Source organism: Argopecten irradians, chromosome 11 (assembly GCF_041381155.1).
Source record: "Argopecten irradians isolate NY chromosome 11, Ai_NY, whole genome shotgun sequence".
Lineage (NCBI taxonomy): Eukaryota > Metazoa > Mollusca > Bivalvia > Pectinida > Pectinidae > Argopecten > Argopecten irradians.
In genome coordinates, this window is record NC_091144.1 from 21,048,454 (window position 1) to 21,076,300 (window position 27,847).

The 27,847-nt window shown below is 34.2% G+C and overlaps 1 protein-coding gene across 3 annotated transcripts; it reads left to right on the plus strand.

The window, feature by feature from the left end:
* Window positions 1-157: 157 nt before the first annotated feature.
* On the plus strand, window positions 158-24,041 carry LOC138334986 (transcription elongation regulator 1-like). 3 transcript variants are annotated; one of them, XR_011210217.1, is made up of 22 exons: window positions 158-366; window positions 923-1,238; window positions 4,079-4,237; window positions 4,575-4,743; window positions 5,127-5,180; window positions 5,488-5,621; window positions 5,942-6,071; window positions 6,560-6,729; window positions 7,289-7,383; window positions 7,894-8,033; window positions 8,325-8,370; window positions 8,744-8,903; window positions 10,642-10,850; window positions 12,183-12,333; window positions 17,161-17,328; window positions 17,645-17,854; window positions 18,259-18,435; window positions 18,896-18,979; window positions 19,279-19,379; window positions 19,835-19,895; window positions 21,525-22,632; window positions 22,897-24,041. XR_011210217.1 is itself a non-coding variant. In XM_069283870.1 (21 exons), exons 1-21 carry the CDS (start codon window positions 173-175, stop codon window positions 21,663-21,665), a joined length of 3,069 nt encoding a protein of 1,022 aa, XP_069139971.1. In that variant the 5' UTR covers window positions 158-172; the 3' UTR covers window positions 21,666-24,041. The 3 variants fall into 3 exon arrangements, 2 of the variants coding, with proteins under 2 accessions (XP_069139971.1, XP_069139970.1); XM_069283870.1 differs by having other exon boundaries at window positions 21,525-24,041; XM_069283869.1 differs by lacking the exons at window positions 21,525-22,632; window positions 22,897-24,041 and adding an exon at window positions 20,229-20,901.
* The last annotated feature ends 3,806 nt before the right edge of the window (window positions 24,042-27,847 follow it).

Sequence of the window (27,847 nt, forward strand, 5' to 3'; positions counted from 1 at the left end):
TTTGTGATCATTAAAGCTAGCAAGTAAGTTTGGCACTTTTTGTTTCTAAGCTACAATTTTGTACAGGAATAAAACATCTTAATGAAAACCTTAATTCATCCGATATGTTTACCATTTTAAGACTTACCTTACATTTACAGCATAATGTAAAATACGAAACTACACTAGAATAATGTTGCTTGATAACGAAAACGAGGCTGGACGAAGCGTGTGGAAAATGGCGGACGAAACAGAGACCACAGAACCAAGAGAACAAGATGAATTTAAGGCCGATCAAGAAAACTTTCACGACAATTACAAGATGCACAGGGGTCCACCATTTCCAGGTGGACCACCACGTGGAAGAGGATTCATGAGAGGACCAAGGTAGTTGCAAATGAAAAGCACTTTGCACGACTCTTTTCTCAGCTTTTGCAACTTTGTGTGTAAAGTACTTGGCTGATAACCTGGGTAAAAATCCCTGGGTGCATACGTACTTGGTGGCATTGAAGTACTTAAAAATATTTAAAAAAACTAAGTTGTAATTTTCCTCGGACCTAGATGTAAATGAAATAATTCAATTAAATTACTGTATTCAAACATAGGTCGACCAAACTTATTTTCTACAAATAAAACAATGTCAAAACCAAATACCGTATCATCACAATTTTCAATATGAAAGAAAATAACCTTTTGGTAGCACAGTTCTTAATAGGAGAGGATAAAATTTAGGAAAGGTCAGAACTTGGGATCACCAAACACCAGATATTCTACCAATCGATCTCTCTGGTCACCATTTCATAGACCCTGTCTAGTCCCACTTCAATTTCGAATTCATTCTCCCTCCTTTGCTTCAAAATCACTTTGAAGAACATAAGTTTTGTGCTACTTACATATATATGTATATTCATGAATGAATTTTAAACATGCGTCTTGTTATTAGGCCACCTTTTGGAAGAGGACCTCCAGGACCTGGACATGGACCTCCCAGATTCCGAGGGCCTCCTGGACCTCCTGGTATGAGAGGACCTCCCCCACCTGGCATGCGAGGTCCACCTCCCCCAGGAATGAGAGGGCCACACAGAGGGCATGGACCTCCACCCCATTTTGGAGGACCAGGTAGACCTCCTTTTGATCCAAACTATGGCCCACCACCACCTGGAATGGGTTCACAGGGAATGGGGCCACCAGGCATGCCCCCTCCCCCCGGTATGCAGCCTCCTGGCATGCCTCCACCGGGCATGCCTCCACCCGGTATGGTAAGTAGGTTAAGATATCCTTGTCAACTATTCTGAAATAATGCTGGATATCAAATAGATATTGTTTGGTCATTTTTTTACAATCAGAAAATATTAATTGGATAAACTAAGTTTGGAGATAGAAAAAAAGTGTGGGACGAAACTGAGCTTGAAATATCCAAAGAGTATAGGAATTGAAAAAGATATTTGAATATTTTGAAGCAAACATGCCCTGGCATTATATCCAAATGGCTTAATTGGAAACCATAATCCATCTGTCAGCTTTGCATACATGCCATATTTTTCTAGGGGTGGTAAGGGAGATTGATAACCATTTTAAGGGATTTTGGTCTCAAAAGAGGGAGGTATACGCGCGACATATATGAATAAATTAAATGTCTGTTTTTTTATGATGAAATTCTGCATTCATATTGAATTTTACTGAAATAAAGGAATGTGTGGTTTTGCAAAAGTAGTCACATCCCTATATACACCCAGTTCTGGAGCAGTTTTATTGTTCGAAATATTAGACTGGGCTTTTTAATAATCTTTCACAATAACGGATAATTAACTTAGATAAAGTTCTTAAATTTACAAGCACTAAATTAAAAAAAAAAACAGAATCGTTACAGTAGTATTCAAAATGTAATTTAATCTGAGAGAAAAAAAAAAGTAAATTTCTTTTTAATTTTATTTATTTAAATTCAGTTACTACTGATATTTTTTTATTATTAATATATTTTTTTGAATAAATTCACACAGAAATTATAAAAAAAATAATACTTATTCCATTTTTAAAAATGTGGTTATTAGGAAATTCGGAAATTCTATAAAATCTGAATCATCTATTACAATTACCCAAAATGGCGGCCATTACGTTTGCAAAGTTTGTGACATCCATCAAATACAGATAGGCCAGGGGTGTACAATTCTGAAAATTTTGCACTAGCCCAAGGGCTAGTAGCATCAATTTTTCACTAGCCCTGATCAGAAGTCTACTAGCCCTATTTTTTGTTAGTTTTTATATGTGCATTTTACTCGATCTGGATTTTTTACAAACCTGTACAGAACAAGTACATGTCTAACAGTGTGTTAAATACCATTCTGCTAATAAAGATATCGCACAGATTGTTTCACAGGTACCAGGTATTCATTTAGTAAAAACATTCTTGATTCAATATTGACAAGGCAACAATGCCATCACATGCAAAATACTTTAGATTTAAAATTATGGTTCTTATTTCACTCAGATATTTCCTTTAAAACTATCAGTAGAAAGAAAACATAATCCGTATATATCTAATAAAGTTTAACTTTGATATTAAAAGCTTAGCAGGAAAATGTAAAGTGAACAATCAGTATTTATTACCTACTGTTTTCATTTTATAGGTATGATGAATTTAGTAAATAGTACAGTTCATGAAAATTCTGTAAAAAAATCTTTAATTGAAACTACTGTTTTACTGAACACTTACCTATTTTCCCTAATTTTCTGAGCATTGAAAAAAACCTTTATCTAGTAACATTTGCATGATACATTCGTATTTGAATCAAATAATGCCAATTTCATATAGATTTATTCCAAGAACTACACAAAATCAATTTTACAATTTACTATGAAATATTTTGTAAATGATTATTAATTAGTACTGCTGATTTTCATTTACAAGTTTTCAATATATCATAAAAATATGCGAAAGATAGATGAAAATATGCAAAAATATTGTACCTATAATTATGAAACCATTATTAAAGTTATTTTGAAAAACATTCAGTGGGTTAATTTGTGTCAACTGTGTTAACTAAGCATACCTATGTATCTGCAAGTGTACATGACAACATTTTACCGTGTATTTTAATCACTTCAAAATGATTCGCTATCCATCTCACAGCAGTAGTACTTTCTGAATCCAACCCTCATATACTCAAATTTATAACACTAAAATGATAATGATGCTAGATAATAAAACTGTCACTTCATAATTGATTCTTATCTAGAGTCAAGAAATCTAGATTTTCCCGTTCCCTGTCTGTCAGCAACATCGGCAAACACATGGCCATCTGGGTCACTCAAGCGCTTAACTTTCATCAATTACATAACAAAACGTTTGATGCACCTAGATGAAGAATGTTATTTACGTTTGGGAACCACCTGTGGTATGCATCGATATCGTTTGCTTCAGTTTTGACGACACATTTACTGCTAGTAGAATTCTAATTGGCAATAAAAAGCTAAACTGCTGATTTACAACTGAAATTTCAATGTGAATATAGGATTTTAACAGAAATTTTCACTAGCCCACGGGCTAGTAATGATCGTGAAGCCACTAGCCCTGACCTGAAATTCACTAGCCCCGGACGTCGGGCTAGTAGAATTGTACACCCCTGTAGGCCTATTTAACATTAAAAACGTGAGTAAATCATTCACAGTTGTAAGCAGTATTTGTTTTGCTGTAATGCTCACTAGCTGTAGTCATAAACTTTATTGAAAGGCCAGCTGATTGTTTTCTAGGCGGCCGATCGGCTGCTTGACTTCAGTTTACGTAATACATAGACGTGAGTGAAAGTGACACCTTAAGCGAAGGTGGAAATAGCCCAAGGCTGCTAATTAGGGCCACTTGGGTGTTGGTCAGGGGGTCAGGGAGTGGTTACTCTCGTGCTAAAATTAACCTAGCATGTACACAAATGTGGCGACGAAAATAAAACGGAGGGGTTTATAGAATACGGGAATTTAGACTCTCCTGCCGGGAGACAATAAAAGGCTTTAAAATACGAGAGGTTTTGTCTCACTCCGGAAGGTATGGCATGTATGGCTTTGTTAAAGTTTTATGTTTAACTTTTGTTTCCTTTACAATCTGCAGCGACCACCTATGATGCCACCTCCAAATATGCCTCCACCAAATTTCTCTATGCCACCTCCAGGATTCATGCCTCCCACCTCAGGTGGAAGTAGTCCAAACGTACCAGGGTCTGATCTGAACCAGGAACTGTGGGTAGAAACTAAAACTGCCGAAGGAAAGGTACATTACCATAACTATTTATTGGGGTAGAAACTCTACCCAGTTGCAGGTGTTTGTGATGAGTTCCAAGGGTCTATATATTCTTCTGATGACTGAAAGATTATGTAAAAAAAAAATTAATTGCTTTTGGTTAAGAATTTTCTCCAATTAAGCATATTGCTCTTTAATTAGATAATATCAGTGCTACTGAAAGCAGTCTCAAAATGTAGAGTACAGTGTAGTCTGAAAGCTTCACCTTGCCCTGCATCCAAAGTTTAATTTCTGACTGTATGTTTACTTATGCTGTGTACGTTTTCACATCGTCTAAAATAAACTGTGAACAAATCTTTTTTCACAGGCATACTTTTACAATGCTCGCACCAGGGAGTCGGCATGGGTAAAACCAGAGAATGTTAAGATCATAACACAGGCTGATGTTGAGGCAATGGCTTCCCAGGCCCTACAAACCAACACCCCATCCACTATAGGTGGTACATCAACAGCCGCTCAGGCTGCTGTGGCCCAGGGTGAGATAACTTTACATAAAATTCTGACACAAAAAGTTATTATAGAGCACAAAGGTTTATATTTGTTTGCACATGTATCTCTATGGGATGAAATTTTAAATTGTTTGTGTTTTTAATTTGAAAATAATTTTCTTATAACTTGTATATTAAAATCTTTTCTATCGTAATTTGAAAATAATTTTCTTGAATTTGTATGAAGTATTTTCTACCATCGGTATGTTATTTTTCTTCAAATTAAATCTTTCCCCAAATGGCATCTTATAAGTCATCTACCAAACTTTTCCTAGTATATATGGGTTTACGCCATATAATAAACCAGAGATGTGACAGGAGTAGAATAAAAACTTATCTTTTCATGATCAATGAATTTTAATTTTTTTCAGCACAAGCAGCTGCTACAAACCAAAACCCTGTCAGTGCTACTGCAGACATGGCTGGTAAGTTCTTCATCAGTTCAGATTAAAATTGAACTGCACTATAAAAAATCCTTCACCTCAAACAATATACAAAGTTGTCTTTTAGGACTAAGCAAAATCTGCTCATGCTTATTTTGCATTTTCTTGTGAGAATCTTGTATTTTTGTACATGTTTATTTTAAGTAACACACTAACCACAGTATATGATTTCAATGTTTCCAACCATTTCCCCATTCCAGAAATTATGTTTCATTTATAGATCAGTAAGCAATTGAACATATATCTCTGATTGTGCTACACAATATTGACTTTAATCACAAAATTTCAGGATTTAATCAGATGGGCCAAGGTTTTGGGGCAGTTCCTATGAGTCAGGCTACAGCACAGCCAGTTGCCAGTCAGCCGGAAACACAGCAGGCTGGTGCTGACGCAGTGGCAGCTCAGAAACCCCCAACTACACAGGTAAGACTGAAAGAATAGCTGTCAGATTGAGAAACTTTTTCTATGAAAAAAAGGAATAGCTGTCAGAAAGGGACACTCAATCATTGGTGGCTTAAATATGTAGTAACATATCATGTAAATTCAGAAATCCTTTGAGATGAATATGTTCAGCTTTAGCTATTTCTTTTTACATTTCTCAACCGACAGTTGCTATTTTGACCTTTTGATGATCACTAACTTCAGACGGTGAGCACGGCAACACTTGAAGATATCAAATAGATTATGAGACGAACTTTTTTTTTTGAACATTTGTTGAGTGATTAACAATCTGTTCCTCTTAGATGCCACCCAAACCTCCAGAGGTTGCTGAATGGTCTGAACATAAGAATGGTGATGGCCGTTCATACTTCTATAACTCCCGCTCTATGGAGTCTACATGGGACAAACCACAAGTGTTGGTGGACTGGGAAGGTATTGAATGCTTCTGATCAAAATTCTATTATATGATATTACGTCTCAGCTGTAGTGAATATTAAGATAAAGCAGTACAAGAAATATTCTTCAAAGAACAATTTACCTATAGATTCAAATCAACTGGATTTCTGTCTTGTCTATCTGGAGAGTTAGAATATATAATGGCTTCATATATAATTGTGAAGTAATTCAGTTAGGGTACAATGGTGCAAAATGATTTTCAGTTTGAAATTGAATATTAATTTTCATTTCAACTTCTACATTATGGTTTAAATTTATGTTTTAGAATGAGGTTGTTCTATTGTACATGTGTACTAACAAGCAGTGATCATGATTAATCAAGTGATTTCTAATCACCAAATCTGTTCACAAAGGATTTCTTACCCCAAAATAACTTGTTTTACTGCATGCAACTTTAAAACAATTAACATTGGTTTTGCTCAATGAGGAAAGCAGTCTTATCATTTTCTGCATGTTTCTTCCAGCTACAATAGCCCAGAAACAGCAACAACAGATGCCAACCCCAGTGGTACCCCAGCAACAACAACAACAGGTACAGCCCATGCAGACCGAGACTTCACAGGTCAATGGCTATAGTGCTGCAGTTGAGGAAACATCTACCGAGGCAGAGGAGAAGGAGGAAGAAAAGGAGGAGGTAAGCAATGGCTTGTCATGAGGGATGAGACAGATTTTACACACATCTGATAAAAACCGAAACTGATTTTTAGTAGCATTAGTAAGAGTAAGCCATCACAGCATTTAGCTTAAAGTGAACAGTCGGGCAAGAATGGCTAAAGTCGGTAAAAATGGTGTGAATGTATCCAGTATAATTTCTTATGGAATAGAAAAATAAACTTTCTCGTCAAAATCTGTCTGCGTATGTAGAAATTAATTTAATGTATAGGAATCCTAAAACGTCCTCCCGACTGACTATGTCCGTGGTTACATTTCCACGCAGCCTCGCTTTCAATGCTTTCAACTTTTCTTTATTTCAATGGTCAGAACTGGGAAACGTAAGCAGACCTTGACCGTCGTATTAATATGTGAGAACTTTTGGAAGGCCAATGAACGCATTTAGACTGGTTTTCTTTGCCCGACTATTCACTTTAATGTTAACAGTTAACTGTTAATATCCTTATGCTATGTTTATCGATTCTCTTAAAATCCAGTTATACATAATTTGATGTACTAAAATTATCACTTCTTTTCATTAGGAGAAAAAAGAGGAGGAAGATGAAAAGACAGAGGAACAGAAGGCAGCAGAGAAAGCACGTCCAGTGTCAAGTACGCCTGTACCGGGTACACCATGGTATGTATGTTATAATCTGTACAACCAACCAAAGTATTTTATTCTCTAAGTAAAGTTATGTAAGAAGGAATCTGTACAACCAACCAAAGTATTTTATTCTCTAAGTAAAGTTATGTAAGAAGGAATCACTAACTTAATACAATGTTTGTGATATAGTGTACAATACAAAATTCGTATTATCTTATGTGGTCTGATGGAGGAGGAAAGCATATTAAATGATGCAATAACCTTCATCAATAATGTCTGGAACTAAACCCATATTATAAATATGGTCTATAGTCAAAAAAAAAAAAAAAGTTTCGACGTTTTCTGTTAAAGTTCAAGAATAAGAGGCTCTGACAGATGTGTGTAGTTAAAATAGCAATAAGTTTTGTTGCAGAGTAGGAGAAAGACTTTAAATCTAATGAGGCTGTCTTGAACGAGTTTTACTTCTGCATGTGAAAATACAAATGGAAACACTTGAAGAAACACTTAACAGGATAATACGAATATACATTTATGTTTTTACAGGTGTGTAGTATGGACTGGAGATGGACGTGTATTCTTCTACAACCCAAGTCAGCGCACTTCCCTGTGGGAAAAACCAGAGGAGATCCAAGGACGTCCGGACGTGGAGAAGATGCTTCAGGCCCCACCTGATGCAGCCAAAGGTAACTAGGACTGTTAAAAATTAATAAAAGGAAAAGTCTCAGATATGTCTGGTAATCTTTATGTGAGGAAGGAGGGATTTAGAGAGATAAAATAGACCTATTTGAACTCAGTCACAGACAAAAATAGTGTTATTTTCCTTTTTCTTCATACTGGATTTAGTTTTGAGTCTACACTGATACTGGTTTTGAAGATTATTATTACACATGTTATCATAAAGATTTTAAAAGGTATCTTGTGTCTGTAAGTAATATTCTGTTATTTTATGCATATGATCTACATAAATGTTGTAGCGGAGAAGAAGGAGGAGGAAGGCGAACCCCAAGCCAAGAAGCAGAAGTAAGTACTAAAGTCCAATTGACAGTGTGAAATAGTCAGTGGTATTTTCTGTATAATCATTAGGAACTTACCATTTAAGATTTTGAATGTTGAGGTGTATCATCTATGAGTGTACATAAACTTACTATACAGATTCAGTTCTTTACTTGATGTTGAATATGTGTATGCTATAAGATAACTATTGATTACCTTACTACATGTGGTGAATTAATATTGGTCAACACACCATAATGAAACTGATGAAAACAAACTATAAAAATTGATACCTCAGCATAACTTACAAGCTCTGTTACAGCAGTTGTATTGTTGTGAAATCATTTGAATGGATTAACTGTATCCAGTTGGAAGTACTAAGTAATGTGTTTGTCTGTAGGATGGATGATATGGCAGAGGACAAGAAGGACGAGGTGAAGAGGATAGATGTAGGTAAGGAAGCGGCCATTGAGGCCGAAGTTCAGGCAGCCAGACAGCGAGCCGTCGTCCCACTGGAGATCCGCATGAAGCAGTTCAGGGACATGTTGGCAGAGAAAGAGGTCAGTGGGCGAGAAATTAGGATTTTCCTTATTAGTTTTCAAGTTTTAAGATTTTCAGTATGTACTGGTAAATATCTTTTTATCCAATTTTAAACACAAGTTAAGTATGCATGTTATCTACACTGTTGTACTGTGAATCATTTATAGCATTAGTAGTGTGTCTGTTGATTCAAATGTCTTTACTGCCGTTCTATCATAAGATTGCACGATTGTGTTACAGTACTAGTGTATCGACTCACTGTAGTAGATTACATCGCTACATGGTACAGGTGAAGTGTCTATGTAACACGCATTGTGATTGGCTGAAGTGTGTATATAAATAAACATTACACAATGCAACCTATTTGTGCAATCGGGACGTTGTAAGTACGTCGAAACAATTACAAATGTTCATAGATAAACATCTGAAAAATTAATATTTGTAAAATAAAAATATTACGCTGTAAAAATAAATAACGCTGATATATAGAATTCGCGCTGTAATATACATGACTGTTGGGTGTTTTTTTCCGTAGTACACCTAGCACATGTGACGAACTTGACTGACAGAGTTTCCTGAAATAGCTGTTGTAAATATATAAATAAGATGATTGAAAAAAAAAATCAAACATGGAAAGAGATAACACACAATCAGGTTATACTAGCTGTAGAAGAATACATAATATTGATTTAAACATGATAATACTGGTACCGTTAATGAATAAATATGAAGGTCAAGAAGAAAGTATCTGCTAAAACAACTGTTCAGTTTCATAATTATGGTAAGGTATATTTAAAATGTCAATTTAACTCTGAATTTGAACTTTATACTGAATAAAAAAGTGTGGAAGTACTAAAAATCGTCGATCGCCAAGCTGCCAACGCGTGCATATTATAAGTTACCGGTAAGATGCATGTGAGTTTGCACATGTGTAACGTTACGTTACTATTTTAATCTCTCGCTAAAATTGCGCCAAAATTAGAAGCGGTTCAACCGATCACAGCCAAAATTAGAAGCAGTCCTCAACCGATCATATGTCGACATGTCAAAGCCACGAACCGATCTAAAAGTACGCGAAAGGGTAGTGAAAATGTACAATGATGGCATGGGGTGTCCTATGGAAATATATCTAAAGCGGCCGACGTTTGTAAATCCACCTGTCGGAAACATCGCAAAGTTGTGCGAGGAACAACATGGTTCTCTGCTTCCACGTGTTCGGTCTATCATGACACCAACAAAGGTCAGTGAAGAAGTTGTTAAATTCGTCGAATATCGGAAGAAAATGAGACCAAGCATGGCAGGCTAAAAAAACCAGCTTTACTGTGCACACACGTTTTTCTCTTCTATTTTTAGATCAACTCAGCCAATCACAATGCGTGTTACATAGGCACTTCACCTGTAACATGTAGCGATGTAATCTACTACAGTGAGTCGATACACTAGTACTGTAACACAATCGTGCAATCTTATGATAGAACGGCAGTAAATCAAATTACCAAATTTTATATCACTGAATTTTTTAAGTGAAAAAAAAAATTATTCACTTAAAAGTTCTTGAAAGATGGATTTAATCTTGATTCATTAAAATTTTGTGAAATTCAGTTACATGATAAATAGAATCTCACTGGTATAGATAAATGGAATTTCAGACTGTTGGACTAGACCAAACTTACAGTACTTAAATCTTGATTAGCAGAGAATTGTAGGCATAGTTTTGTGTTTTTTAACCTCTGGTATAATTAATTGTTGTCTTTCCAGGTGTCTGCATTCTCTACCTGGGAGAAGGAGCTGCACAAGATCGTGTTTGATCCCCGCTACCTGCTGCTGACTTCAAAGGAACGCAAACAGGTATTTGAACAGTATGTAAAGGAGCGAGCAGAGGAAGAGCGGAGAGAAAAACACCGAAAACTACGTGAAAGAAAAGACTCCTTCAGACAACTGCTTGACGAGGCGAGGCTTCATGGAAAGTACGTATTCATATGTCTATATTTAAAACATAAATCACATATGGTATAGCTGGTTATATTTGCAGGATATTTTTCACGGTTTCGTTGGACATTGATTCCCAAAATATTGAGAAATTATTAATATACCTTTAAAGCCAGATCATGAAAATTTAAAACCACTTAATTTAATTTTTCTTAAGTTTAAAAAAAATATTAATTGCCATGTGTAAATAACCGGCTATATAGTATTAGTACATATTGTAATGTTTCTTCCTTAAAAGGATTGTAGAGGTGAATCTATGTCAATACCATCGATTTCTTTTTACTGAAAGAAAAATTTTGAATTCATTGAGTTTATGATACATTTAGAATTTTTATCATGGTGAAAACTTATCTTTTTTTCCATTCTGGATAAAAGTATTAGATTGCTAAAATACTGAAGGCTGTAAATATTTTTCAAGTATGATTGGTAAGATGGAAAAATAATATGCTTTCAGCTGCAACATCAATTTCAAAAAAAAAAAAGTATTCTTGGAGGTCATTTCATTATGAGTTGAAGTTACTGAATCAATTTTTACTGCTGAATGTGTATTGTGCCATATTATGTATGAAAATTTTATGCCAGCACCAAAGTATCTTCTATAAAGACCAAGAGGAGAAGTTAGCTAGCTGGATTACGAAGTGCGACAGGTCTACGGCTACATTAGAAAAGTAACCACAGGAGCTATTGATGCTTAGACTGTGCTAAACGACCTGAACATGTTAACATCAGTGATATTAAAGTCAAATACGGAAAAATTTGAGAATTTTAGTGTCCTATACAGTGTTTTAAAACTTAATGTTGCAGTTTTTCTGTATGAATATATCACATTTGGGAATATTATACATTTGTATAATGCAACAATCAATTACAGATTGTTTTTTTTTAGTGTAATTCTGGTAATGGGAACTTATTTGATCAACTTTCATTATGTTTATTCATAATTTTTATTTTCTCTAATATCTTGCATGATGTCAAATAGGAAATAGGAAGAGTATAAAAAAAATAGTAGAAAATGGTAAATATCGGAATTATTGAAAACATTAATTTGTTTTATTCCAAGCTTTCTTGGTTGTTTGATAACAATGTTAAAAGTATTGGTGATTTTTAGTGTTGGAAATGAAAAAAATATATCAAATGATTCAAAACAAAAAATCACTAATTATGTAATAATAATACATGAGCGAAATTTATTTTTGCGCACAAATTTTATGTTGCCAGCAAAAAATTGAAGCTTAAGTCACTTTTGACTATCATTTAAACATGTATGATGTGTTACAAATATTTGAAGTTTTTGGGTGTGAATTTTGTAGATCCTCCTTCAGTGATTTTGCTGCTAAGTATGGCAAAGATGAGCGCTTCAAAGCTATAGACAAGATGAGGGAAAGGGAGGCCATTTTCAGCGATTACTGTTCTGACCTGAGAAAGAAGGAGAAGGAAGAGAAATCACTCCAAAAAGAAAGGGTATGTTATCAAAACTGTAATTTATTCGACCAATTAATACATTTTCTTGATAAATCCGAGATTTGCACAGAGCTGATAACTTATGCTACATCTGTTTCTCTTGTACACTTCACTCAACTTCTCAAAAGTGTAAGTTTTATTACATAGTCACAGGTGTTTAGTTTTGAATCGGTAAATTATTATTTTCATGATCTTCATACGAGAATTTAAATTTAGTATTTAGTAGATAACTTGTATAGAGACACCTGTGTGTTAGTGCAGCAGTGTTTTATGTACAATTTCAACTTAATACAATTTTCATAGAAAATAAAAAGGAATCAAACTAGTAAAGAAAAGATCAATTTCACCTGAGTATCCTTTCCTAAATATTGACTACCTAATATGATAACAACCAATGTCAAGGTTTTATTCAAAGATCAGATAAAACAAATTAAGTGACTTGCCTGATCATATTAAATATATTCGTTGAAACTTTTTCTTTGCTTTAATAATTAATAATTTAAGGGGAAATGTCTTCTTTTTTTTTGGACATATTTTTTTTACATTGACCACTTAATAATTCATATTAGAAGTGTTTCATTGTCATGTGTTGACTCTAGGTTAGGTTATGTTGGGGGTAAGAGAAACAGATTTAGTGTAAAGCTCTGTACATAGACATCTCTGAATATAAACAATTTGTGATGTCATTGTCTGTGCCCAGTATATTGTGTTTATATTTAATTAAATTCTTTATATTCTTCAACATAATTTAATGATAATGCATACTTAGAAGAATGGTTAAAAATATAAATTGTCTTAATTAAATAAAACAGCATTAACTGTTAAATTGGACACATGATTGAACTTTTGCCTGAAGAATACTTTTTTTTTATATAATATTTATGCAATCAGAAATTCACTATCATGTTCAGTTTATATCACATGCATTTCCTTTTTCAGCTTGATTTGAATTTTTGTTTTCAGATCAGAAAAATTCTGTTGGTTTGATATTTTTGAAACCATCTAATCATTAGCATTACATTTTAAATTGCACAGAAGGCAAACACTATCATTTCTCTGAAAGTCATTATTATATTGTTTATTTTTTGAAATTTGGAGGGGAAAATAATCAAGAAAAAAAAATAAAAAAAACAAATGAATGTACCAGGTAGGTGAAGTCAAGGAATATCTAACCAACAGAATTTCTCTTAATAATATTTCAATTATTTGCAAAGATATGTTGTCATTATATCATTACAATAAAACTTCTGCTTCTTATATTGTGATATTGAAAATATCAGCATTTTTACTTGAATTGGTTCTAAATGGTAATACATTGAATAAAAATGTCTTTTCCTGATAACAAGTACATGATTGATTGATTACGCTATTGTTCTTGTAATTGAAATGTTTTATTTCTTATATCAATCTGCTGATAAATGATGTTATTAAAGACCTTTAAATGCAAATATTTAAATATTTTTCATGTGATATGATCATAATTAATGTCTTAATGGTAAAAGTATATTTTTAAAAATGTTAACGATAACAATGTGAAGATAATAGTCATTGATTATAATTTAAAGCATAATTTTATAATTATAATTTGATCAAAGAGAGCCACAAGGCTATTATCAATAATTATTATCAATATGACATCATGTGCTTTAATTCCTTGATTTGTCCCTTTTATGAAAGTGGCTGAAAACGGCAAGAGAGCCAAGCTCTAAACTTGGAGGTTGAAATGTGAGGAAAATCTCACCCTATGTGTTAAGCGTGGCCGACACTCGACCCAGAACAGCTTTTCGGTGTCTGACACTAAGACTATAAAGCATTATGGTATTTGATTAAGTTTCTATTTAAAGTTTGCCTGTTACATAATGTTGCTATACTATCATATAGGTATCTGAAATCATTATAGATTTGAGACGTTTATTTCTGGATGTTAGGTGATAGGGGATGGTGGTAATTTCTTGTTAGTGATATAATTGCCTGGTTAATTGGTTGTTGAAAGAGAAAGTAGACTCTCTTGTGATATATTGTGAAAGTTTAAGGCTTAAAACTACCCTTAAGTTAAATATGAATTTCCATAGGTTTTCAAGTTCTATTTATACATTTTATATAGAATTAATTTGGATGTTATCATACCCCGAACGTAACGGCAAACAGTTCTGTTATCCTGGGAGGGGATGCAAATATATACATAATCCTTATTGAAGCAAGTTAAAATAATTAAGTTATATTGCAGTCTTTTATAGCAAATGCAAATGTGTAAAGCTGAAATCGGCTGAATATCAAAACTGGAATCTGTGGTAATCCATATTTAACCAAAGGCAAATGGGAATTGAAATAGCACTATCTTGATATGAGATATAAAAGGCAAAAAGAACAAAAGCTGATATTTCTTTCTTGACAAAAGTGTTCTGTAGATTGGTTACGAAATGTCTTAGATATTGATACTTTTCATTACCTGCTCTTGTGAGCAATTATTATAAGGTTAAAATATTCATTAATACCAAGTTAACAATGCTCCTATTTAAAACAAATGACGTGACATATGATTCCTGCTCACAAGAGCAGATAACTCTGCAATGGAATGACAGAACTGGGGACACTCTCTACTGTACTAGGCTAAATGGGGGACAGTTCTCTACTGTACCGGGCTAAAAAGGGGGACACTCTCTACTGTACTGGGCTTAAGTGGGGGACTGTTCTCTACTGTACTGGGCTAAAATTGGGGACAGTTCTCTACTGTACTGGGCTAAAATGGGGGACACTCTCTTCTGTACTTGGCTAAAATAGGGAACACTCTCTACTGCACTGGGCTAAAATGGGGGACCACTCTATGTACCGGGCTAAAATGGGGGACAGTTCTGTACTGGGCTAAAATGGGTAACACTCTCTACTGCAAAATGGGGGACCACTCTCTACTGTACCTGGCTAAAATTGGAGACAATTCTCTACTGTATTGGGCTAAAATTGGGGACAACACTGGGCTAAAATGGGGGACCACTCTCTACTCTACTTGGCTAAAATGGGGGACCATTCTCTACTGTACCGGGCTAAAATGGGGGACAGTTCTCACTGTACTGGGCTGAGTCTGTTGTTAACGAAGTCAGTTTCTGACAAAATAGCATATGTTTGAAATGATGGAAGAATGGTATATTCAATAATTGAATTCTAAGTTGATGAAATGTTCTTTCAATATGTGGAACCAAGGAAGCTAGAGATCAAGTCAGTTGTGTGACAAACTGAACAATCATTTCAGTTTGTTCACCTTTTAGATTTCATTTCTAAAAATTGATAGCAAAGGCTAATAACTGTTGGCAATACAAATTATCAATTTTGTGTGTTTAGGAGAAATGTATTCCACAATCTTATGTTAAATCACACAAGACTATAATGAACATTTTGATAAAGATAAGTGATTAACTTGTGATGTGATATCAACACAAACAGCATAATGTTATTGAGTAGAAATGTTATCTATGTGTGGTAACAATGTAAGTTTTTTCCAACAGAAATCAATCTACTGGGTATGCTATCTCGTACTTTAGTAAATTGAATGAAATATACAGTAACTTTTGCTGTTGTGTGTTGGTATCACATGGAAACATTTCATCATTGTTCAACAAGTTGAATTTGATTAAACTGAAAATCGATGACCAGGGAACAATTTATGGACTTGTTGATAATGAGGAAATATTTCCAGAAGTATTCTTTAAAATAATCTGTTAGCGTTTGACAAGTCAAAGTATGTTAACGGTGCTGATAACTGGTGCCATCTTAATTGTATAATTTTGTTGAAAGTTTTAAGTTTAAACTTCGTTCAAGTACCCTGAACAACTTTGACTTTTCAGACAGCTTATGGATGAGAACAGAATGTATTTGCATATCTTTACTAAAATGTCAAGCTGAAACCATGCTCTGTCTAAGGTCATTTACATAGTCAAAAATTGTTCCACAAATACACATCATGTATAAAGATAATACATAATGTATTTACGAGAACAATTTTGACATGTAAGTGACATTCTATGTCTATTCCTTTGATTTACAAAGTCTTATGTATATTAATTCCTTTGCACTTTTTAGTAGAGGATATTTAACTAAATCACTCGTGTGATTTCACATTGAACTATTCCCGTCAATGAACTAGAAGAGTTCAGGTGTGTCCAGGGGTGAATGAAATGGGGTATCTTTTCTACACATGAAGAATTTATGTAATGAACATTTTATGTTATTTTCATAAAATGTTCAGTATATAATATCTCATGTGTTCAAATGTTACCTTGGAAGATCTAGAGCAGACAAAATGATTAACCTTGATTTAAACATTCATTATTTAAGAGTCACATGTTGTAATGCATTTCTTTCATGGTAATAATTTCTTTTGTAAAAGTAATTTTATAATTCATATTATGCCCTCATGATAACATTGTGCTTTTTTCATAACTTAAATATTATCAACAATTAAAGATGTTCAGTATTAAATGCTGATAAAGAGATTTCTGTCTTTTCACATAAAGGAATGGCTTAAAGCTTTTATATTTATATTGACTTATACATTTAACTTACTGCTAGGTTTAAGTTTGTAATAATATTTTCTTTCAGGTATGATGATTAACCAGATGTTGTGAAAATGCTACACAAAATGCGGACAAAATACACTGTATCCCATTGCAATGTTCAGAGTTTTATTATGGTCTTTAGATTATAGTTATGTTTGATATTATTCAACAAAACAAAGAAATTTTGTGTAGCATTTCAAGTCTTGTATTACTCTATGTAATTTCTCTGTAGAAATATTTTGTGATTTACTCTATATTGTTGTCTTTTTCCTTTCAGCTGAAGTCTGACTTCCTGTCACTCTTGAAAGAAACTACGGAAATTGAGCGACACTCTCGTTGGAGTGAGATCAAACGCAAAATTGACTCTGATCCACGTTACAAAGCAGTGGACAGTAGTTCTCGACGTGAGGATTGGTTTAAAGACTATGCTAGGAAGCTTGAAGATGTAAGTCACTGTACTCCTATTTGTTAAAGAATAATAGAAACAAATTAACTCTCGTCTTTGTAAAGATAATTGGGCATTTTCTAATTGTTCTGTGTACATCTAATGAACTTGTAATTCAGTTTGTTAGCTTAGTTATTTTAGTTTGAAATAAACTGAAAATCGTAGAATATAAAAGTTTATGAAACTTAATTGCCTCGATGACTATAGTTGCCTTAGGTGATTTATGACTAAATTGCCTTTTAAAGTGCATTACTTATTTCTGAAAATGTTTCCATTAAGACGTATTTAATGAGACGGTTTGCATTTATTTGTGTAGCCTGTGTCAGAAGACGATGATGACAAAAAAGACAGAGAGAATGACAAGAAAGAGCGAGAGAAACAAGAGAGAGTGGAAGCCAGCATCCGTAAGCGAGAGGAAGAAGTACAGCGATCATTATCAACATCTCTACGTGAACGTGACAAAGAAAGGGAACAACATAAGAAGGATGAAGCCATGCAGCTCTTTAATGCTCTACTCTCCGACTTGGTACGGAATACAAACATCAAAATACTTGTCATGTCACAGAAATGTAACTTCATTACATGGTGCTATAATTCTACTGTGTTCGTATTGTACCAATAATCAGATGACCTTTAAGACCTACAAGTCCTATTGGTTTTATGTAGGTAATTAGTGGAAGTTCATTAAAATGCTAGATTTGTCAATACCACTTATTTTCAAGTTTCTTCAGGAACAATTTCATATATTATTAATTAAAGGAAAAATTTTAGTCGGCCAGATTGCAATTATAGTCCAATGAAGGCTTTTGTATCACAACTTGATTAATTAGTGTTGGGATGAACCAAAATTGTAATAAATAAGAGAAGTGTATTGGTGCTAGAAATGTTCAAGATTACACTCGTGGAATACAGATGTCTTACCTACTTCAGGTGCGGAACTCTGAGGTAACTTGGAGAGACACTCGTAAACAGCTTAGGAAGGATCATCGCTGGGACTTAGCTGATCTACTGGACCGTGACGAGAAAGAGAAGCTGTTTGAAGAACACATTGATAATCTTAACAAGAAAAACAAGGACATGTTCCACAAGTTGATGGACGATACCATGGTATGGAATTACACTGAAACCTGTCTTTATAACCACCTCTGTTTAAAGACCACCTGCTTAATAAGACCACTTTTTAGTGTCTGAAATGGTCATTTACAACACAATTTGACTTATCTATTAACACCATTTGGCAATGAAGAACATTTTTTCCACTTTTTGACTGAGTCAAATTGCAGGGTAATTAAGTAACAGTGTTAGATTATTAATTTACATAAATCAGTAGAAAGTTTTGACTTAATCAAAATGCAGGGTTATTAAGTAACAGTGTTAAATAATTAGTTTATAGAAATCAGTAGAAAGTTTTGACTTAATCAAAATGCAGGGTTATTAAGTAACAGTGTTAAATAATTAGTTTACAGAAATCAGTAGAAAGTTTTGCCATAGCAATACCCAGAGAATGTCTTCTTTTGTGATGTTTTTATGCTAAAGGTTATACAGGTGTAAAATGTTGAAATTTCAGCCCAGTCTCACTTCTACATGGAAGGAAGTGAAGAAGCAGATAAAGGAAGATCCACGGTACATAAAGTTCTCCTCCAGTGATAGGGTAAGACACTCGTTATTGGTATTGACGAAACTGAATAAACAGCTTCAATTAATTTTGGATAAAAGTAGGAGATAGATGTTCTCTTATGTGAAAGAAAATTGTTTAATGTATCAAAATTAACAGAAGTTGATAATGTTATGGTACCAAGAAGCCAATATACTCAAAAAAGATAAAGATAAAGCCCTAGATTAAAATACTTGTCAATTTGAAATGATATGTTCTTTAATGCAAACATAATTGAATTTTTTTTTCAATTTCCTTGTGATTTTGAATCAAATGATTTATAATTTCTTTTACAGAAACGTGAAAAGGAATTCAATGATTATCTTCATGAGAAATACGTACAAGCAAAGGCAGACTTCCGTGAATTGTTGAAGGAATCCAAACTGATTACCTACAGGTAAGACAAGAGACTGCCAGCAGGAGAATTAATTCATTGATTTATGTTTTGATACTTTAATGCTTTTGCCATAATATACTGTAAACCATCTTATTTCCTTGTGTTCATGCCTGACAATGATATTCACTTCGATTTAATTTCATGATTTAGATTGCAATAGTTCTACTGTACCTCTACTCAGCAAATTTCATAATTTAGATTGCAATAGTTCTTCTCAGGAAATTTTGCAGCTATTTATTTTTTCAGATTCTAACCATCCCAGAAATATGTGAAATTGATTTGCACATGAATAATACTTCATTTATAGTAAAGGGAGAGAACTATTCATACTTATGCCTTCCTGTCCCATGATATACACAAGGCGTGTGCATTTATAAAGTTTTTAGTTTATTTTGATATCTGTAGATTGAAATTTAGCACATAGAATAATTATTAAATTCCTTTCCTCCTGACAGGTCTAAAAAGCTGTTAGAAGAGTCAGATTCCCACATGAAGGATATCATCACTATACTACAGGTACATTAAGTTTGATCTTTTTAAAAAAAATTCATAAAAATATTTTATATTCAAGTCTTAAATTGCTTACATATAAATTCATTTATATATGGCATAGCAACTTCTGAGTTGATGAACAACCTTTCATAAATTGACCTTGTCTAGATATGTCTAATTAGATATTTTGAGTATTTCTTTATGTGGTTTTTAATACAGATTATCTTTAGCAATGTTGGATAACTTTTTCTTTTGTTGCCATAATGTTTATCTGTCCGCACTTCTTTGTAGAAATCTTGGGCAGTTTTGTTTTCTGTCTGTTTAGTGCTCATGTGATTTATATCTTTGTGATTTCAGAACGACAAGCGCTACCTGATCCTGGACTGTGTGGAGGATGAACGTAACAAGATCCTAATGTCCTATATTGATGACCTTGACAGGAAGGGTGTGCCCCCTCCCCCCACAGCCTCAGAACCTTCCCGTAGGTCTACCAAGTGATCAGAATGTTACACACACACACTTGTACTAGTGTTTTAATATGGTTTAGCCAGCATGAGATTGAATAGACAACTACACATCTTCACACGACCTTCAATGTCGACTCGCTGCTGGTGACTCAGAGAATGAATATTGTTTGTCAACTCTACCGCTCATGTTTGTGTGACAAGAAAGACTTCTAAGTCGACTACTTCTTATGTTTGTGGGAAAAGTCTAGTTTTGTTTTGTTCAATAATATACAGTAAAACTGACAATTCATGAGTAGTATGGTACGGTGTTACACCTCATTGTTTTTAGAATTAATTGATGATAAGACAAGATTAGAGGTGTTTTATACTTGGTCAGCTTCATCACTTAGAATGTAAATAACCTTTGTTTCATTCACACACAGAAATGTCAAGTTATTGCTCTAGAGAATACTAATCCTCTCTCTGATAGTACCCAGTATCAAGTGAAGAGTGTTCACCTGCATCACAATCTGGATATAGTGCAACATGCTTTTGTTTAATACATGTAGTTAAAAATTGATAACGATTGAACATGTATCTTTTATTTTTACAGTGATTTTTCGATGTTTAAAACTTTTACAGTGATATTTTCGATGTATAACTTTACTTGCTATTGTGTTGCGCTAGTAAACAAACACGTTTCAGTCGGCGGATTTTCCTTGAATTAAACAATTTTACGAATGAATATGCATCTGATATGTAATCATTTTCATCGTTAATATATTTTCATTGCATATTTTATCTTTTAAACACTTTTACAGTGATTTGTTCGATGTATAACTTTACAAAACTGGCGAGTAAAACTTACGATTTTCACATGTGAATCACGACGTAATAATACCAAAACATCGTCAGATTTTGGTTTTCGTCCACAGATAAGTGGCACTGGTGTATATGCCGCACTCCCGATTTTCAGGGAAAAAAGTCCTGAGTTGATGCACACTTATATAAATTGAAAATGTCTAATATGTCTAATTAGATATTTTGAGTATTTCTTTATGTGGTTTTTAATACAGATTATCTTTAGCAATGTTGGATAACTTTTTCATTTGTTGCCATAATGTTTTGCACTTCTTTGTAGAAATCTTGGGCAGTTTTGTTTTCTGTCTGTTTAGTGCTAATGTGATATATATCTTTGTGATTTCAGAACGACAAGCGCTACCTGATCCTGGACTGTGTGGAAGATGAACGTAACAAGATCCTTATGTCCTATATTGATGACCTTGACAGAAAGGGTGTGCCCCCTCCCCCCACAGCCTCAGAACCTTCCCGTAGGTCTACCAAGTGATCAGAACGTTACACACACACACTTGTACTAGTGTTTTAATATGGTTTAGCCAGCATGAGATTGAATAGACAACTACGGTACACATCTTCACACGACCTTCAATGTCGACTCACTGCTGGTGACTCAGAGAATGAATATTGTTTGTCAACTCTACCGCTCATGTTTGTGTGACAAGAAAGACTTCTAAGTCGACTACTTCTTATGTTTGTGGGAAAAGTCTAGTTTTGTTCAATAATATACAGTAAAACTGACAATTCATGAGTAGTATGGTACGGTGTTACACCTCATTGTTTTTAGAATTAATTGATGATAAGACAAGATTAGAGGTGTTTTATACTTGGTCGGCTTCATCACTTAGAATGTAAATAACCTTTGTTTCATTCAGACACAGAAATGTCAAGTTATTGCTCTAGAGAATACTAATCCTCTCTCTGATAGTACCCAGTATCAAGTGAAGAGTGTTCACCTGCATCACAATCTGGATATAGTGCAACATGCTTTTGTTTAATACAAGTAGTTAAAAATTGATAAAGGTCGTCATATTTATATGAGATAAAATCTCCTTCAATGAGGTCGTAAGTTTACATGCAGAAATTGCTTTATACAGTGTCCTTTACTTATGGAATAGAGAAACTATGTCCAATGCAATTCAAAGCTCTGGCTTACATTTTAACTTTAACACGTTGAAAAACAAATCTTGAAATTTGAGTTTGAATGAGATATATTGTTTGGAATCATAGTGGTATCTATAGCTTGATTTTATTCGTGACCACCACATTGATTTTAAGTGTTATATAAACAGACAAATCCACATTGTGTATAATTGTGAAGATCATTACCATTCATTGTGTGTTAACTTTCACTTTGACTTTGAATCATGATATTGGAATGTTCATTATAATTGTAAAACATTCCTAGTGTAGGAGTAAGGAGGATAAAACAAATGGACCTGGATATTGTTAGTTTGGTAAGAATGTTTTGTTTTAACCTGTAAACAAGGTACCAGAAGATCCAGTGGATTTTAATGTGTATGAAATAGGGCGATATAAGATATTCAATTTATCAAAACATGCTTTTGACTCCTTTCTAAATAATGTATTCATTCTGTTTTCTCATGTTGAAATTTTGTGCCATTATAATAATCCATGGGTTTGAAGTAATTATTGGCTCTGACAATAAATATGTTTTTGAATATCACCACATTCAGTACCTATTTGAAAATTTTCAGTAGACTGTTGATATTAGCCTGTTTTTACCTAAAAATTAGTCAGTGCTTTAGTGAATATACATGTACAATTTAACTGGTATTTTAAAAGACTTAATTAATGCTGATATAATTGTGATACTAATACTACTGATTTGTAACATCTTAAACCGAATCTGTTCCTTTAAATGGAAAATACTGAAATACATTATACACCTTCAGTTTTAGGCAAATTGTTTTTAGTCATTTTAAAGCGATATTACCAAGTACTAGGAAATGAAATCCAGTTGTGTTTTAATACTGATTTTAACAAATTATAGTTGAAATTTGTACATATACTGTGTAAAAATACTGAAAATCGTGTAAATATATGGCTTGATGTTGTCAAGTTGTACATTCAATATGAGACAACCGACAAAAGCTTGATGGCTCGAATAAAGGTGTCTTATTATATATACCTGGTAGTCAACTTTACACATACAATTTCAAAACACAGATTTAATGACACTTTATATATAGGATTTTGGTTGTTGTAATGGACAAGGGGGGAGAGAGAGTGAGAGAAAAATCAGTATCTGTAACTAGTGTAGCATATTGAGGCTCTGTTTTCTATGGTAAGATGTACCAAATAGTCGTTAAAATCAGTGTTTGTTAAATTAGGTTTCATTGTAATGGAGGCACATGTCATGAGAGAGATTGTTCGCCTAAAATGTTGAAAGGCACATCATGTAAGTTGTGAGTGTACTGGTGTTTGTAAAGGATGTGAGTGATATTTCTTTTGGTGAAAGATACTACATGTAGAGTGAATCTTAAGTGCTTCTTTGGCCCAAAATGGCATCATATGCTAACACATCTACCGTGCTACATGGGATCATTGTTGGGAAAGAGATGCATGAGCTAATTCATCAATCATGGAAATATCTGATGCTCAATTAAGTTTTGAGAGCATTATGATAAGGTGTATGACACTTTTCAGAAATCTTAAAAATTTTCATTCATTGATCTTGACCATGTCTGTGTGTGGTATGTATCGTGTAATAGTTGTGCCCTCTCACTTTGAGATGATTTTAGATGGAACCTTTTTGTCACACGAGAACTGTTAGATACTGTTTGTGTACGATTGGAATAACAGTAAATGTTTGGATGGGACACAATAAATGTACTGTCTATAATTTATAGAGTTCAGTTTTCTTTATGCATCTTTCATAGTTGTGCAAGCTGACATTAAAAATTATGTGCGATATTGTTGAAAATGTATGCAATACATATATTTTGAGTGACAACTTGAGCCAATGACCTGTTGTAATCAGTGGCGTAGCGCCCGTGCATGCTTGCATGCTGAAGCATGCAAAAAATAATCTGACTTACATTTTTGTACAGTCAGAAAAAACACAACATTTGAATACACGTAATGCTGCAGAATATAAATTACGTATAAATACATATGATATGTCCAACTGTATGCCTAACATAACTTTGTGCACATTTTTAGCCCACCATCATCAGATGGTGGGCTATTCAAATCGCCTTTCGTCCGTGGTCCGTCCGTCGTCCGTCCGTCCTTCCGTCCGTCCGTCCGTTAACAATTCTTGTTACCGCTAATTCTCAGAAAGTGCTGAAGGGATCTTTCTCAAATTTCATATGTAGGTTCCCCTAGGACTCTAGTTGTGCATATTGCATTTTGGGACCGATCGGTCAACAAGATGGCCGACAGGCGGCCATCTTGGATTTTGATAGTTAAAGTTTGTTACCGCTATTTCTCAAAAAGTACTGCAGGGATCTTTCTCAAATTTCATATATAGGTTCCCCTAGGGCCCTAGTTGTGCATATTGCATTTTGGGACTGATCGGTCAACAAGATGGCCGACAGGCGGCCATCTTGGATTTTGATAGTTAAAGTTTGTTACCGCTATTTCTCAGAAAGTACTGAAGGGATCTTTCTCAAATTTCATATGTAGGTTCCCCTAGGACCCTTGTTGTGCATATTGCATTTTGGGACCGATCGGTCAACAAGATGGCCGACAGGTGGCCATCTTTGATTTTGATAGTTAAAGTTTGTTACCGCTATTTTTCAAAAAGTGCTGAAGGGATCTTTCTCAAATTTCATATACAGGTTCCCCTAGGACCCTAGTTGTGCATATTGCATTTTGGAACCGATCGGTCAACAAGATGGCTTGGATTTTGATAGTTAAAGTTTGTTACCGCTATTTCTCAAAAAGTACTGAAGGTATCGTTTACAAATTTCATATGAAGGTTCCCCAAGGACCCTAGTTGTGCATATTGTTAATTGGGACTGATCGGTAAACAAGATGGGCCGACCGACGGCCATATTGGATTTTGATTGTTAAAGTTTGTTACCGCTATTTCTCAGAAAGTACTGAAGGGATCTTTCTCAAATTTTATGTGTAGGTTCCCCTTGTACCCTAGTTGTGCATAGTACCTTTTAGGACTGATGCATAATGCCTTTCGGGACTGATCGGTAAACAAGATGGCCAACCGGCTGCCATCTTAGATTTCATTGTTGAAGTTTGTTACCACTATTTCTTAGAAAGTACTATAGCGATCTGTCTCAAATTTTGTATGTCATGTGTTTGAAAAAGTTTGAAAAGCAGGGAAAAGATCCCTCTTTCCATTGTCAGACATAGATCTTTCTTTGGTGGGCGTCAAGATCCCTCTGGGATCTCTTGTAAAGACTTTAAATTGGCCATTCTGGAAATTTATTAGAAAAGTCTATAGATATATTTCCGGTTACCAAGTTGTTAAATTTGATTATGTTTGAATCTTGTCAAAGACAATATTAGACATAAACTAAAGAAGAAGACTTCTTCACCAAAATCCCTCAAGCAAATGTGGATTTTGAATCGGGGAAACACTTACGAATAACAAAATAAACAACATTGCATGAAAAGTTAGAAATATTCTAAAACCACATAATTATATTAAAATGATAGCAAAACAACTAAAATAGCAATTGCAACATATTCTTGGCCTTAGTAACGGAAAAGTGGATTTTTCAATTTTGGTTCACTTCCCGTTAAAACGCGTGTTATTCTGTGATTTCCGGTGTCTACTCACGAAAAAGTTGACTTTTATTTTTGTGGAATATGAACAGATTTTTGATTTAGAAAAGAATTTTTGTTGTTGCAATTGTTAGAAATAGAACAGAATAGGTAGAAAAATAGGTCATTAATACAATGTTTAATTTTTTATTGAGGTGGTCGAGTACTGGTCCCTTCTTACACAATTTCTGCCATTTTGACAGTGGTCTTTGACTCGCTGTCATAAACAAACCAACACGTAAACTTAATTTTAATTTTGTTTAAAATATTCGCCATAAGTTTTTCATCAGTTAAAATAACACAAAATTCTCCCATTACTTACTAATCTTATTTTTACAGCCAAAGTCCATGTTTTTTGTTCGAGCACTTGTCAGGAGAGTCTAGTATAGTACGATTATATGTATATAAAAAAATCACCACTGTTCTAATTTTGTGTAAAGTTTTGCATGGTTATCACCTAAATATTGTGACCTCCATTTAACCATTGGTATATACGTTAAAAGTTACCATAGAAGTAAAATGGTTACTACATTGTAATAATTTCCTGTCAGCTTCTGGGGGGCTTCGCCCCCCTTACCCCTTTCGGGGCTTCGCCCCTGGAACATTGATCCCTGGCCAGCTTTAAATTGTGGTTAAAGGCCTAAATATAGGTTACAGTGATCTGTGACATCATATCACCTACTGGTTACCATGTGATTGCTATGGAGCCACAAATGATGTTAGTATTGCTGCATCAGCTAACCATGAAATGAATTGAAAACTCCAAACCACAAAATGAAGTACACACAAATATTTGTGTTATAGATTAGATGGAGCCATAAACCTAGTATGATGTTCTAGTGACTTTATGACATACAAAAGGAGATAAGTCAAGGTCAAAGGTTACAAGAAGCCCATGGGCCTTAACTGTTATCTGACTATTGGCCAATACAACACCTCAAAAATATAATAGCGGTAAACAATTAAGGCAATACAAAAAAACTCTTTTATAGTAGAAGTTCAGGTTCTGATATGTTTGGTGAATTCGACCATGAATGAAGGTCCTTTCATCCACTCCATGTTACAAATCCAATATCCAGTCCCTAGGCCTCTTTTTAAACAAGAAGTTGTTTAAAGATTTTAGCCTGTTTGATCCCTGTGACGTTGAATGAAGGTCAAGGTCATGAATTTGAATAAACTTGGAAGTCCTTTATCCCAGCATGTCACAGGGTTAATATCAAGTCTCTAGGCCTCTTTGTTATTCTCAAGAAGTTGTTTAAAAGAGTTTTTGCTTATTTGACCCTGTGACCTGGAGTGAAGCTTAAGGTCATTTATTTGAACAAACTTGGTAGCCCTTCATTCCAGCATGCTGTAGGCCCAATATGAGTACCCTGGGGCTTTCGATTATTGAGAAGAAGTTGCTTGAATGAAAGTTTAGGCACAGAGCACAACGATGGACGATGCATGATGACCTAAAATTAGAGGTCACAATAATTTTTCGTACACCACACACTGCTTCCCCTGGGTGGAGTCATAAACCTAACACAGTATAACTTATCTGTACCTGTATATTTTGGTATAATTGTATGTCATTCTCCTTACTTTATTGTACATATAATTAAAAGTTAAAACTATGATCGGGAAGAGTGGCTATACCAGCCAAATATACTTCTCTCGGTTTAAAATTAGATAGGTTACACTATGGAGTTTCAGTGGCTTTTTGAGATTGAGACTGAATGAACTTTTTAAAATCAAGGTCAGGGGTCAAAATATACATTGTTATAAACATGTAGGTCACAAACATGTTGTTTTGGTATGGTACACACCACCTCATCTAGATTGAACTATAAACCAGGAGATAATGTGCTGAGAGATGAACATACAAACGCAACAAATCTTCATTAAAGTATGCTAAAATCTTACAATAAAACTACTCACTAA

Coding starts and splice junctions, on each gene's coding strand:
- LOC138334986 (XM_069283870.1), top strand. CDS start 173: ATGTTGCTTGATAACGAAAACGAGGCTGGACGAAGCGTGTGGAAAATG. Junction 17,329..17,644: donor ATGCTAGGAAGCTTGAAGAT/GTAAGTCACTGT, acceptor TTATTTGTGTAG/CCTGTGTCAGAAGACGATGA. Junction 17,855..18,258: donor ATGCTCTACTCTCCGACTTG/GTACGGAATACA, acceptor TACCTACTTCAG/GTGCGGAACTCTGAGGTAAC.